The sequence below is a fragment of the Hyperolius riggenbachi genome, chromosome 2 (genome assembly GCF_040937935.1).
Source record: "Hyperolius riggenbachi isolate aHypRig1 chromosome 2, aHypRig1.pri, whole genome shotgun sequence".
In the NCBI taxonomy this organism is placed as follows: Eukaryota; Metazoa; Chordata; class Amphibia; order Anura; family Hyperoliidae; genus Hyperolius; species Hyperolius riggenbachi.
Genome location: NC_090647.1, coordinates 246,993,341 through 247,007,118, shown reverse-complemented (window position 1 = coordinate 247,007,118; position 13,778 = coordinate 246,993,341). Strand labels below are relative to the sequence as shown.

General features: G+C 43.1%; 1 protein-coding gene across 2 annotated transcripts in view; it reads right to left on the bottom strand.

The window, feature by feature from the left end:
- The window catches only part of BBX (BBX high mobility group box domain containing), a 118,273-nt gene that overhangs the window by 32,878 nt on the left and 71,617 nt on the right, over positions 1 to 13,778 (bottom strand). For both annotated transcript variants that reach the window (XM_068268458.1, XM_068268457.1), the window contains 2 exons: positions 13,431 to 13,626; positions 1,364 to 1,473 (listed from right to left, as the gene is read on the bottom strand). In XM_068268458.1, coding sequence (XP_068124559.1) covers positions 1,364 to 1,473; positions 13,431 to 13,626 — 306 coding nt within the window. The remainder of the gene's footprint in view (positions 1 to 1,363; positions 1,474 to 13,430; positions 13,627 to 13,778) is intronic.

Here is a 13,778-nt window from a genome sequence, read left to right as displayed (position 1 = left end):
TTTTATAATGCTTTTATGTAATAGATTATCTCAGTGTGGGGAATTTCTGTGTGTCCTTTTCTCCCCCCACTGTTTTATATGCACCTTTCTTTGTGGGTGGGGTCTATTGAACATGTGGTATCGGGTGTAACCTTACTCCATATAGGAGTCACCCTTTCTCATGTGCGCCTATGCTATGATTAAGGGCGTGTAACGCCCGAAACATGTCAGCATGTGGTGCTGGCTTTTAGCTTGTTATGTGTAACGATTGAATAAAGCCATATTGATTCTACCGACATCGTGCGGACTTCACTTTCTACGGTCTTGGATCTGAGGTCTTGGCAGCCTGCTTTCCTGCACTGTCGGTGAACGGAGGTGTGAGCGGAGTTCCACATTTACAGTGTATCTGCTTTAAAGGGACCTGAGCACCATAATGTGAAACTATTTCTCCCTAATGCTAGTTACACACGATGCAATTTTCTGACAGATTTACTGTCAGATGGACTATTTCCAACATGTCCGATCTGATTTCTGATCAAATTTGCGCTTGATTTCTCATATAAGTCAACGGAAAATCGATTGAAAATCAAAATTGAACATGTTGGCTACTTTTTCATGCCACCCGGCTGGAAAAAAATCCTGGGGAGAACACTGTAGACTATGGTGACACGCTGGTAAAAATCAGTAGAATCTAGAGATAGGCAAGTAGTGATCAGTATATTCTAGTGGCAGGCAAGAGGTGATAGTTAGGCATTAGATGACCAGTAGTAGAATAAAATCTTGATAGTGTGATACTGTGTGTCGACAAGAAGTATGTAGTGAAAGTCAAGAAGTGGAGACGGACGGTGGGTGCCAAGTGGTACTGGGTGCTGTTGCAGTGAGTGATGAACAGCACTGGGTGCAAAATTGCTGCAGTGGGTTCTAAGAAATACTTGGTGCCAAGTTACAGCAAGTCTTACTGGGTGCCATGTTGCAGTGGGTGTCAAGAACTACTGGGTGCCAATTTGCAGCAGGTGTCCAGCTGCAGTGGGTGCAAACCTGTATTGTGTGTCAAATTACAATGTGTATTAAGCTGTATTGGACACAAAGCTACATCAGCAAAACAGTGCTTGGTGCCATGTGGGTGCAAGTGTAATGTAGGTGCAGGCTTTGGTGGGTACTGGGTGTTATGTGTGTGCTGGATGTGGGCTATGTGGGTGCCTCCTATCCTATATACTGTATATTGGCTGATGCCATACCCTGGAACAGCATCAAATAGAAAACTCTGAGGGACAGATTTTCAGACTGATGACATATCAGGTGACAATTAAAATACACACACTGTGTTGATTAAAATACTAACAACTACTTTACATACTCTTCTACCACATATAAATATACACACCTCTGTCTCAGGACTTTTGACTTGTGCAGTCACAGCTTGATCCTTTTGGACAGTCAAGGCATGCTCTCCAGCAAGAAGTAACATACTTAGCCCTCCCATTTGTGTTGGATCTAGAAAATATAGATAAAGAATATAAGAAGTTTTTTCAAAAGGAAAAAAAAACTCAGACAAATCAAACAAGTAACTGGTAGATCAAAGGCATAGCACACTAGTACACACTTCAATGTAAAATAGGAAGGGCATAAAGAGAGTCTACTTTTTCACTTTACCATTTCAGTAGGTTTACATTTCATTATTTCTATCTAAGGAGGTAAAATTAAGATGTTGGGGTGTTATATTCACTTTTTATTCTAAGTTTTCTCCTCAGTGATATTTTCACAACTTATCATAAAATGTATTTTAAGCCACCAGCAAGCAAGAAAGTACTTAAAATAAATTTAATAGTACTTTTTCACCAACTTTTTAGGTGTAAAATGCAAAAAAGTTAATTTAAAGATGAGAATTATCTCCTAGGAGATAACTCAGGTGAAAAGTTAATTGCATGTGGGCCCTGGGGCCATATGCAATTCACTTTTTCTCCTAAGTTTTCTCCTAGGAGATCGGTTTTCATCTTCTGTTTACAATTTTTACATTCTGCAATTGAAATAGTATGATGTTTACTGGAGGTGGGGCAATGTGTCGGAGGTTGGGTGATTCGGGGTCTTTGAGATGACTTCTAGGGACAATGCAGCGCAGGTAACTAGAACTTTCTTTTACCGGACGACTGCCGGATTTTAACTTGCGAGCTGGAGAATAAAACTAAGAACAGTTTTTAAAAATACTTTTGGTGACTTTTAAACTTTTGAAACAATTTAAAATTATGGTTAAAAAAAAATAAATAATTAAATTTGCACCTTTGAGTTTGCTATACACACAATACATTTGTTTGTAGAGGAGATTGTATGTATATCTAATTTGCTTAAAGTGGATCAGAGATAAACTTTTACTGATTGCATAAGTGTGTTCCTTTCATATAGTTTATAGGGCATTCCTCAAGCCAAATACTTTTTTTGTCTTGATTTAATACTCTAATTCCCTATAAACTAAACAAGCCTCGCCCACGGCTTTTTAGAGTAGCAAGGGCTTATGGGAGCTCAGTCTGGGCAGGAGGAGGTTACTAGCCAGATAATTCAGAGGCAGAGGGGAGCAGGGAGGAGGAGAGGGGGCTGAATTTGTCACATTACACACAGGCAAGCTGACAGCATCTCCAGCCTGTGACAAACAGAACATGGTTGCCCACATTGTATCACAGGAATAAATAATCATAAACTATTGAAGCTGTTTGCAGCTAGATTTGCTGCGTAAACTATCTAAACTTTAGATAAGATATATATAGACAAGTTACTTGTTATAGTTAGTTTTTCATCTTGGATCTGCTTGAAGCTTAACAGGGCTGTCAGGAGAATAGTGTAATTTATTACAGGGAACTATAGTATATGACTGGTCATGAGAATTTATCAGCTTCATAAAAACAGGTCATATCAATAGACATAAAAGAAATCTAACAAACCACAAGTACATTAGCTCGCAGAAAACATCAGAAGACGTGCATTTACATTTAAGCTTCCAAAGGAAAAGAACAGGTTTATTCTTGTATCATGTGTTCACTTGCTGCATTACAGTGAAGAACGTACAGAAAATGGATGTAGTCTACACTGTAAGCCCTGCCACTAGGCATTAAGATGAGAAGAAAAACTGCTCATGCTGAAGCAGTCTAATAATGACAAACTGCGCACACTTAGGGCCGGTTCACACTTGCGGTTTTGCAAAAACCGCACCGGATGTCCGGACCGCACCGGAGCCGGATCGGACCTGAACCGTACGGTTCCTGTCCGGATCCGGTCCGGTTGCATACGGTTTCCGTGCGGTATGAACACGGTTGCGGTCCGGATCCGGATTCTTAAAGAGTACAACCAAAAAAAAAAAAAAAATTTTGGGGTCTGAGAGGTCAGCAGAAGGGGGACCTGTGGAATCAGGCCCTCTGCTGTTTAGCACTCACCTCCACCTCCGACATGCTGCCAACATCTCCGGATCCGGATCCAGCTGTGCTGCTCCACTCCAAAATGCTTGCCCATGTGTCCCCAGCCAATATCGCCGCAAAAATCCGCATAGGAAGTGGGGTAGAACATCCGGATTTTTTGCCAGTGTGTTGTGCGCTCTCCGGTTCTCATTGGTTTCCATTGGCCGGATGGTGCAGTCCGGCTCCGCCCCGGATACGGCTGCCGGAGGAGCCGGACCAAAAAATAGCGCATGTTGGAACGGACACCGGAGTCCGGATCCGGTCCGGCTCCGGTCCGGACGAAACGGACACATGTGAACCCTGGCATAGACTTAACATTGCTATGCCGTGCGTCCGTTTCGTCCGGCCAGCATGCGGTGCGGCTCCGGCACGGCTATTCCGGATAGCCACCGCTAATGTGAACCGGGCCTTACTCTTGTGAGCACTTTTAACACTAATGAGATCTGCCCAAAGGAGAGATAAACATGCACTTTATAGTGCTTTATTTTTCATTCTCTCATCTATTTTTAGACTGACAACTTATCTAATGCCAAGACGGTCAAAAGAACCACAGTAAAGCCAAATGCAGAGATAAAATTCAGTTATACTAAATGCAAGTTTCACCTTTTAAGACTATTTTTATATGTAAAGGGGTACTAGAGCTTTATCAGTGCATGTACTTTAACCTCCTCAGCGGTAACCCAGTCTAGCTCGGGCCGGAAATCCACAGCTCAGAGCGGTGACCCAGAGCTGGATCCATGGGAGTTGTGTAATGTGCAGGGCTGCTGCAGAACTATCTACCAGTATGATATTTAGGGTCTAAAAGCATGTGAAAAAATTGCAACACTTTTAGAAAAAGTCTGGAAGTAATCATACAGTTTCTCCAAGATGATCCGGCACAGCTCTTTTAATCAGAAAATTATTTTATTGGATCATGAAAGTACAAACATTAAAGCTGCATAGTGGCTACGGTCCACCGTTTCGGACCATCACAGTCCTTGTTCACGCCACACAGGGCTGTGTAGCGTGAACAAGGACTGTGATGGTCCGAAACGGTGGACCGTAGCCAGTATGCAGCTTTAATGTTTGTACTTTCATGATCCAATAAAATAATTTTCTGATTAAAAGAGCTGTGCCGGATCATCTTGGAGAAACTGTTCGCTATACCCTGTGGGTACAGGGGTGGATCCGCTGCACGCCAATTCCCTGACATCGCTAGTGTGTGGTCTCACACATCTTTGTGGCTGTGGAAGTAATCATACGGCCAGGGAAGTTAAAGGATACATCCAGGCTAAAAGAAAAAACAAAATCCATTTACCTGGGGCTTCCTCCAGCCCCTAGCAGCCTTCCTGTATCCTCACCGCAGGTCTGGTGGCTCCCGGTTTCCTCCACTGCAGAAGCCAACCTCGCCGGGTCGGCTTCCTCTGCGCTCCTAGGCGCGGGTCAGATGGTTTAGCCGACGTCATCAGTTCTTTGCTGCAACAGACCTGATGACGTCGGCTAGACCACATGACCTGTGCCGTGGAGCGCAGAGGAAGCCGACCCGGCGAGGTTGGCTTCTGTAGTGGAGGAAACCGGGAGCCACCAGAGCTGCGGCGAGGGCATAGGACAGCTGCCAGGGGCTGGAGGATTTTTCTTGTAGCTTGGACATCTCTTTTAAGGGTACCTGAAGTGGCATATAACATGATGAAATAAACATGTGTATGGGCAGTCAGTAAGGCTACATTCACACTATACTAGTTGGTGTGCGCATCCTGAAAAATAGGATCGCAGTTGTGTTGAAAAGCCGCATTGTACATTATCCTTGCAATGCAACTCATACAGTGGAGCACACAGTCCATAGACTGATGCTTACAATGCAACCATTAACACACACAATGGCTGGTAACTGATAGCATGCTGCATGTTAGGCCAACAAAATTGTTGCACTGCACCGCACCAGTGTGCAAGTGCCATTGGAATATAATTGCATCACATTTTTTCTTTTTCTCCCTGTAAGGTTTAAGAATCCAGGGCGCTAAATGTCAACACTATCTTATTAATCAGAGAGTCAAAAAACCTTAAAACTAGTTTAACTTTTAAATAAAAAATAAGACAATAGGATACCTGGAACATCCTTAAGGTGCGTACACACGCACTACTAAAGAGGACGGGTCCATCAGACCCTCCCGCTGGGCGGGCGTTCTCCCGACAGTAGTGGGTGTGTACAGTCTGTCTGTAGACTGATAAGGCTGTTTCTGAACTATCCGCTGAGCAGATTGGGCTTGTTCTGTACAGAGAGAATTTCTCAGCGCTCAAGTTTAGTTAGTAGCCCATTCAGTGGCAAGGTTTTTTTTATCCTTTGTTCCCTGTTTGTCTTGCAATTCCAGCAATGAAAAGATTAGAGAATAGTCAAATGATGGCGAGTAAAAAATCCTTAAAGCCCAATCTACACGATACGATTCTTTATACGATTCGATCACGATTCTATTTACGATTCGATTAAATCCGACATGTCCGATCAGAATTCGATTCAATTCGATTTGCCATTGTTTTAATCGAATTGAATCCTGATCGGACATGTTGGATTTAAACGGATCGTAAATAGAATAGTGATCGAATCGTATAAAGAATCGTATCGTGTAGATTGGGCTTAAAGGTGGCCATACACTCGTTAGATTAGCAGCAGATAGATCATCAGTTAGATTTCTAATCTGATGTGTTTAGGAACATTTTTTTACTAAGAACAGATTTCCAAAAGATTTCAGTATGAAATCTATTGAAAATCAATCTGATGGCATTTTTCAGACCCAGATCGACCTAGATTTTCCAGCATGTCAGATCGATGTAAATCGATCAAAATTGGCCGCATATCGATCGGCCGCTAATCGGCTCAGTGTATGGGCCCCTTAACCACTTAAGGACTGCAGCCATAAAACCCCGTAAGGACCAGAGACTTTTTTCCATTCAGACCACTGCAGCTTTAACGGTTTATTGCTCAGTCATACAACCTACCACCTAAATGAATTTTACCTCCTTTTCTTGTCACTAATACAGCTTTCTTTTGGTGCTATTTGATTGCTGCTGCGAGTTTTACTTTTTATTATATTCATCAAAAAAGACATGAATTTTGTCAAAAAAAATGATTTTTTTTTTTACTTTCTGTGCTGACATTTTTCAAATAAAGTAAAATTTCTCTATACATGCAGCACGAAAAATGTAGACAAACATGTTTTTGATAAAAAAAAACCTATTCAGCCTATATTTATTGGTTTGGGTAAAAGTTGTAGCGTTTACAAACTATGGTGCCAAAAGTGAATTTTCCTGTTTTGAAGCATCTCTGACTTTTCTGACCTCCTGTCATGTTTCATGAGGTGCTAAAATTCCAGGATGTTATAAATACCCCCCAAATGACCCCATTTTGGAAAGAAGACATCCCAAAGTATTCACTGAGAGGCATGGTGAGTTCATAGAAGATTTTATTTTTTGTCACAAGTTAGCGGAAAATGACTTTGTGACAAAAAAAACAAAAAAAAAAGAAATAAAAAAAGTTTCCATTTCTTCTAACTTGCGACAAAAAAAAAAAAAAAAAAATGAAATCTGCCACGGACTCACTATGCTCCTCTCTGAATACCTTGAAGTGTCTACTTTCCAAAAAGGGGTCATTTGTGGGGTGTTTACTGTCCTGGCATTTTGGGGGGTGCTAAATTGTAAGCACCCCTGTAAAGCCTAAAGGTGCTCATTGGACTTTGGGCCCCTTAGCGCAGTTAGGGTGCAAAAAAGTGCCACACATGTGGTATTGCCGTACTCAGGAGAAGTAGTATAATGTGTTTTGGGGTGTATTTTTACACATACCCATGCTGGGTGGGAGAAATATCTCTGTAAATGACAATTTTTTGATTTGATTTTTTTTTACACACAATTGTCCATTTACAGAGATATATCTCCCACTCAGCATGGGCATGTGTAAAAATACACCCCAAAACACATTATACTACTTCTCCTGAGTATGGCGATACCACATGTGTGGCACTTTTTTGCACCCTAACTGCGCTAAGGGGCCCAAAGTCCAATAAGTACCTTTAGGATTTCACAGGTCATTTTGCGACATTTGGTTTCAAGACTACTACTCACGGTTTAGGGCCCCTAAAATGCCAGGGCAGTATAGGAACCCCACAAATGACCCCATTTTAGAAAGAAGACACCCCAAGGTATTCCGTTAGGAGTATGGTGAGTTCATAGAAGATTTTATTTTTGTCACAAGTTAGCGGAAATTGATTTTAATTGTTTTTTTTCACAAAGTGTCATTTTCCGCTAACTTGTGACAAAAAATAAAATCTTCTATGAACTCACCGTACTACTAACGGAATACCTTGGGGTGTCTTCTTTCTAAAATGGGGTCATTTGTGGGGTTCCTATACTGCCCTGGCATTTTACGGGCCCAAAACCGTGAGTAGTCTGGAAACCAAATGTCTCAAAATGACTGTTCAGGGGTATAAGCATCTGCAAATTTCGATGGCAGGTGGTCTATGAGGGGGCGAATTTTGTGGAACCGGTCATAAGCAGGGTGGCCTCTTACATGACAGGTTGTATTGGGACTGATCTGATGGATAGGAGTGCTAGCGGGGGGGGGGGGGGGGGGTGATTGATGGGTGTCTCAAGGTGTGATTAGAGGGGGGAATAGATGCATGCAATGCACTGGCGAGGTGATCAGGGCTGGGGTCTGAGGGCGTTCTGAGGGTGTGGGCGGGTGATTGGGTGCCCTAGGGGCAGATAGGGGTCTAATCTGATGGGTAACAGTGACAGGTGGTGATTGATGGGTAATTAGTGGGTATTTAGAGGAGAGAACAGATGTAAACAGTGCACTTGGGAGGTGATCTGACGTTGGGTCTGCAGGCGATCTAATGGCGTGTGTGGGTGATCAGATTGCCCGCAAGGGGCAGGTTAGGGGCTGATTGATGGGTGGCAGTGACAGGGGGTGATTGACAGGTGAGCAGGGGGGATAGATGCATACAGTACACAGGGGGGGGCGGGGTTTGGGGAGAATCTGAGGGGTGGGGGGGGGTGATCAGGAGTCCCCAGGAGGCAGTTTAGGGACTAAAAAAAAAACAGCGTTGACAGATAGTGACTGGGAGTGATTGATGGGTGATTGCAAACAGTGGTCTGGGGGGTGGGCAGGGGGGGTCTGAGGGGTGCTGTGGGCAATCAGGGGGCAGATCAGTGTGTTTGGGTGCAGACTAGGGTGGCTGCAGCCTGCCCTGGTGGTCCCTCGGACACTGGGACCACCAGGGCAGGAGGCAGCCTGTATAATACGCTTTATAAACATTACAAAGCGTATTATATGCTTCCTATGCGGCGATCGTCGGGTTAACAACCCGCCGGCGCTTCCGATTGGCCGGCGGGTTGACGTCGCGGGTGGGAGGAGCCTATTGCCGGCGGATGCGCGCGCATCCTAGTGCACGATCCCCGGCAAAACAGTGCCCCAGGACCCGACGCCATTCTGCGTTACGTGGTCCTGGGGCTGCCACTTTGCCGCCGCCAATCTACAGTGGGAGGTCGGCAAGTGGTTAAAGGAGTTGTCAGGCAAAGAGTAATAAAATAAACGCTACTTACCGGGGGCTTCCTCCAGCCCCAAGCTCCCAGGACCTCCCTCGCCGCAGCTCTGCCCGCAGCCGTTTGCCGGAGCTCCATCCCGGTCCCCGGCGATGACGTCAGAGCGACCTCGAGGTCGCTCTGTACTGCGCCTGCACGATGGGCGCTGTCAATCACTGCCACATGGGCCGGAGCGGACTGTGCAGGCGCAGAACTACTGCGCAGTCCGCTCCGGCCCACGTGGCTGTGGTTGACAGCGCCGTTCGCGCAGGCGCAGTACAAAGCGACCTCCATGTCGCTCTGACGTCATCGCCGGGGACCGGGACGGAGCTTCGGCAAACGGCTGCGGGCAGAGCTGCAGCGAGGGAGGTCCTGGGAGTTTGGGGCTGGAGGAAGCCCCCGGTAAGTAGCGTTTATTTTATTACTCTTTGCCTGACAACTCCTTTAAGACACTCTGATAAGAGGCAATACTAAGGCAAAATTTGACTATTGAGTGACAGAGAACGAATTAACGCTGGAATTATTGGATTTTTTTCCATTTTATTTTACAAGTCAGGTTAAGTTCAAGTAAGAAACAGGGTACTGTAAACTGCATTTAAAATACTTATCTCAGCATGAGGCAGCCCATTACAGGGACTTTGCCCAGAAATATCTTTGTACTGATTAACCAGTGAAGTGGAATTTCTCTTTAAAGAGGATCTGTAACATGAAAAGATCCCCTGGGGGGTACTCACCTCGGGTGGGGGAAGCCTCCGGATCCTAATGAGGCTTCCCACGCCGTCCTCCATCCGTCAGGGGTCTCGCTGCAGCCCTCCGTGGAGTCCGTGCAGCGGTGACGTCAATATTTACCTTCCTGGCTCCTGCGCAGGCGCTCTGACGGCTGTCGGCTCCGAACTACACGGAAATACCCGATCGCCGTCGGATCTGCTCTACTGCGCAGGCGCACGTTTCCTGCGCAGTAGAGCGGACCCGAATGAGATCGGGTATTTCCGTGTAGTTCGGAACGGAAAGCCGCCACAGCGCCCCCGCTGGAGCCAGCAAAGGTAAATATTGAACTGACAGTCGGCACAGTCGCCGGCTGTTCGGAGGGCTGCGGCGAGACCCCCGTGGGACAGAGGACGGCGTGGGAAGCCTCATTAGGATCCGGAGGCTTCCCCCACCCGAGGTGAGTACCCCCGGGGGGATCTTTTTAATGTTACAGAGTCTCTTTAAAGAGAATCTGTATTGTTAAAATCGCACAAAAGTAAACATACCAGTGTGTTAGGGGACATCTCCTATTACCCTCTGACACAATTTCGCCGCTCCTCGCCGCATTAAAAGTGGTTAAAAACAGTTTTAAAAAGTTTGTTTATAAACAAACAAAATGGCCACCAAAACAGGAAGTAGGTTGATGTACAGTATGTCCACACATAGAAAATACATCCATACACAAGCAGGCTGTATACAGCCTTCCTTTTGAATCTCAAGAGATCATTTGTGTGTTTCTTTCCCCCTGTTCTCATGCACTGAAGTTTCAGGCTGCTTGTTTCTTCCTGCAAACAGCTTTGCCCTTGTCTGTAATTCTTCAGTATGTGAAAGCCCAGCCAGCTCAGAGGACGATTTATCCAGCTTGTAAAAGATAAGAGAGAAGAGAGAAGCTGCTCTAATCCTAAATAACACACAGGCAGTGTGCATAGAGGGGCCTGGAAGGGGGAGTTCATAGCAGAACCACAACACTGAAGAACTTGGCAGCCTTCCAGACACAGGCCGACAAGTCTGACAAGGGAAAGATACATTGATTTATTACAGAGACAATGATAGTATAAAGTGCTGCAGTAAGCCAGAACACGTTAGCTTTTTGAACTTGTAGGATGATAAAAAACAGGATGCAATTTTTGTTACGGAGTCTCTTTAAACATGGTGTGATTATTTTTATTTTTTTACATCAATCATCCATTTCATATCAGAAGTGTATGCTAGATAACTAATGTGGAAACAGGGAGGCTTCTTGTCATGTAATTTTATTAATCACTTTTGTTCTATTCCACTTGCCACATATTTGTTTATTTGCAAAGGAAAGAAAAAACTTAACAAATTGAGAGATATTTACTAATCTCCTGATATAACACATAGTAGACACAACTGCTGGGCAGAAATTGTGCATATGAAAAGTGATGGAGAGAAATTCAGTAACCTCTTGCCAGAAAGGTCATATTCTCACAAGATATGCATAAGGGTATCTTTACTGTTCATACAGCTATCATCCCTCAGCTTATCCATTTTAAACAGTTTAGGCCAAATCCAATTTAGTTTTTCTCCTAAGTTTTCTTTTAGGTGATATTTTCTGATGTATCAATAAAATGCCTTTTAAGCCATTAGCAAGCAAGAAAATACTCAGCATAATTTTGACAGTACTTTATCACCTACTTTTTGGTACCTTTTCATTTGCAGAAAAAATATTTTAAACAGATGAAAAATTATCTCCTAGGAGAATTGGATTGGGCCCTTCGTCTGGTGTGCATTACGATTAATAGAAAAAGTACACCCTCTTTAATATTTCAAGGTTTTGCATACCAGCACATAATACATAAAAAAATCTTCTGGTGCTTAGCCGGTCTTGAAATTAGGTAGAAAAACCTTAGTTGAAAAACAACACTTGACCCTCCAGGTGACATAGTGGTGTAAGAGCTTACATAGGTGCATTTCATCAGGTACAGCTGAGCGAAGCATTTTGTTTCAATGGATAAGGGATGATGGCATGGCCCACAATGAGGTGGCTAAGCGTAAATTTGGACAGTTTACTGGTCCAGAGCAGGCAGATGTATGTTAATAAAATGCCGAGGCGGAAATAAAGAAATCAGATATAATCTTTAGGAAGCAACTAAATGCTGAATAAGTCTAGGAAGAGTTATAAAGCCATTTTCAAACAAACTGGCATCACTCATTCTACAAAAAGAAAGATAAAATCGGACAGTAAATGACAAGACTATGTACTCTGTAAAGCGCTGCAAAGGAGGCCAACTCTATATAAATAATAATTAATCTTCCCAGTAGTGGATGTTACAGCAGGTCAGACTGTGTAGTGCTCAGAAAAACTGCAAAGAGTACCCCAAGAAAGCATCCCTGGCACTTCAGATTACAATGCTTCAGACTTTACAATTATAAAGAACTGAAAAAGAATAGCTTGTTTGGAAGGCTTTTCAAAAGAAAGCTTCTTCTGTATAAAAAACAAAATAGCAGCACATTGCAGGTTTGGAAAATTACATCTGAACAAACCAAAAGACTTCTTGAACAACATTATTATGTCCAACGTGGAGATGTCTGGTCTTTATGGACAGCAACATGTTTTGGTAAAAACCAAACAGCACATCAGCAAAAAAACCTCAAACCATATGACAAGCACACTATAGGGGATGAGTGATGATTTGGACTTGTTTTGCAACCACAGGTACTAGGTACCTTGCAGTCATTGGACAAATCAAGACCTCCTGTATACCACACGACACCCAAATTGCTATAAAAACAGCGTAATTACTTATTTCCCCACTGTCCACGGCGACCTGGAGGGGGAATAGTAATTAACCCAGCCAGGACTTTTGCAGGAGCAGGGTGAGTTGTTTTTCGTCTTTACCTTGCACCCAAATTTCCCGGTGGCCTAATTATAGATATGCCTTTTAATGGTCCAATCAAGGTCCAGCCCATTACTTGATCTTAGTAGATCTGCACATAAACACATTCCAACAAACCTCAATGAACTGAAGCAATGTGGTAAAGAAAAAAGGGTAAAATTCCTCTGCAACTGGCGGCCATAGAGAAATGATTATTTCAAGTTATTGCTGCTAAAGGTGGTTTTACAAGCTATTAGAATCATGGTGTGTAGTAAGTTTAATTTACTTTTTTTTTTAATGTACAAATGGCTTTTCCATTTTGGCTTCATTTTCAGAATGAATGAATGACTAAAGGTGGAATCTGTTGTGTATTCTTTTTTACAACAAAGTTTAGATTTGAATAGCCGTAATTTATAAACCAGATAATGATCAGAATATTTAGTTTGTCATTATATTATGTCCCAATAGCAAACATTAGAATTGAAAGAGGGTGTACTTTCTTCTTCTCATGACTGTACGTGATCGTAATGATAAAAACTGAAATTTTGGTTCCTGGATGAGACAACTCTCTGATCAGTTTTTTGTTTTTACATTTAAAAAGTTATCAATAGAAAAAACAGACATCATATACATTGTCTTAACTATACAAAACACTCAGAAACACTTCATATTACTGTGGTGAATTTCACAGATAAAACCTCATCTGTTATACATGGATTGAAATGTCATAAGCTAAATCCAGTGATGCTAAATTATATTAAAATATGCCAATTTATCACATTCATGAACTGGTCCCTCCATGTCTTTTATGATGGGGAGTAGATTTGGATCAATGGCTGTATTCCCATGGCAAAAAAAAAAAACAACTCACCTGCTATGCCAAAATTTAGCTGTGGTATTTCTTCTTCTTTGGACACTTTCTTGACACTTGGGATTTCTTTAACTGACTCTGGGAAAGCCCACAATTTCTTCCTGGTTGCGACAGTAGGAGACTGGGCTTTTACAGGTTTATTTGTGGTAGGGCACCATTTGTAACCAGGGTGTGCTTTCATGAATGCATCCTTATACTAAAAGAAACAAGAGAAAAGTACTCTCCATCAAAGCAAGTAGTGAAAAACAGAGTGACTGCAATACATGCATGAGAATGGAATTTGTGCAGTGTACTGCTATCAACAATTGTGACACACACACACACACACACACACACACACACACACAC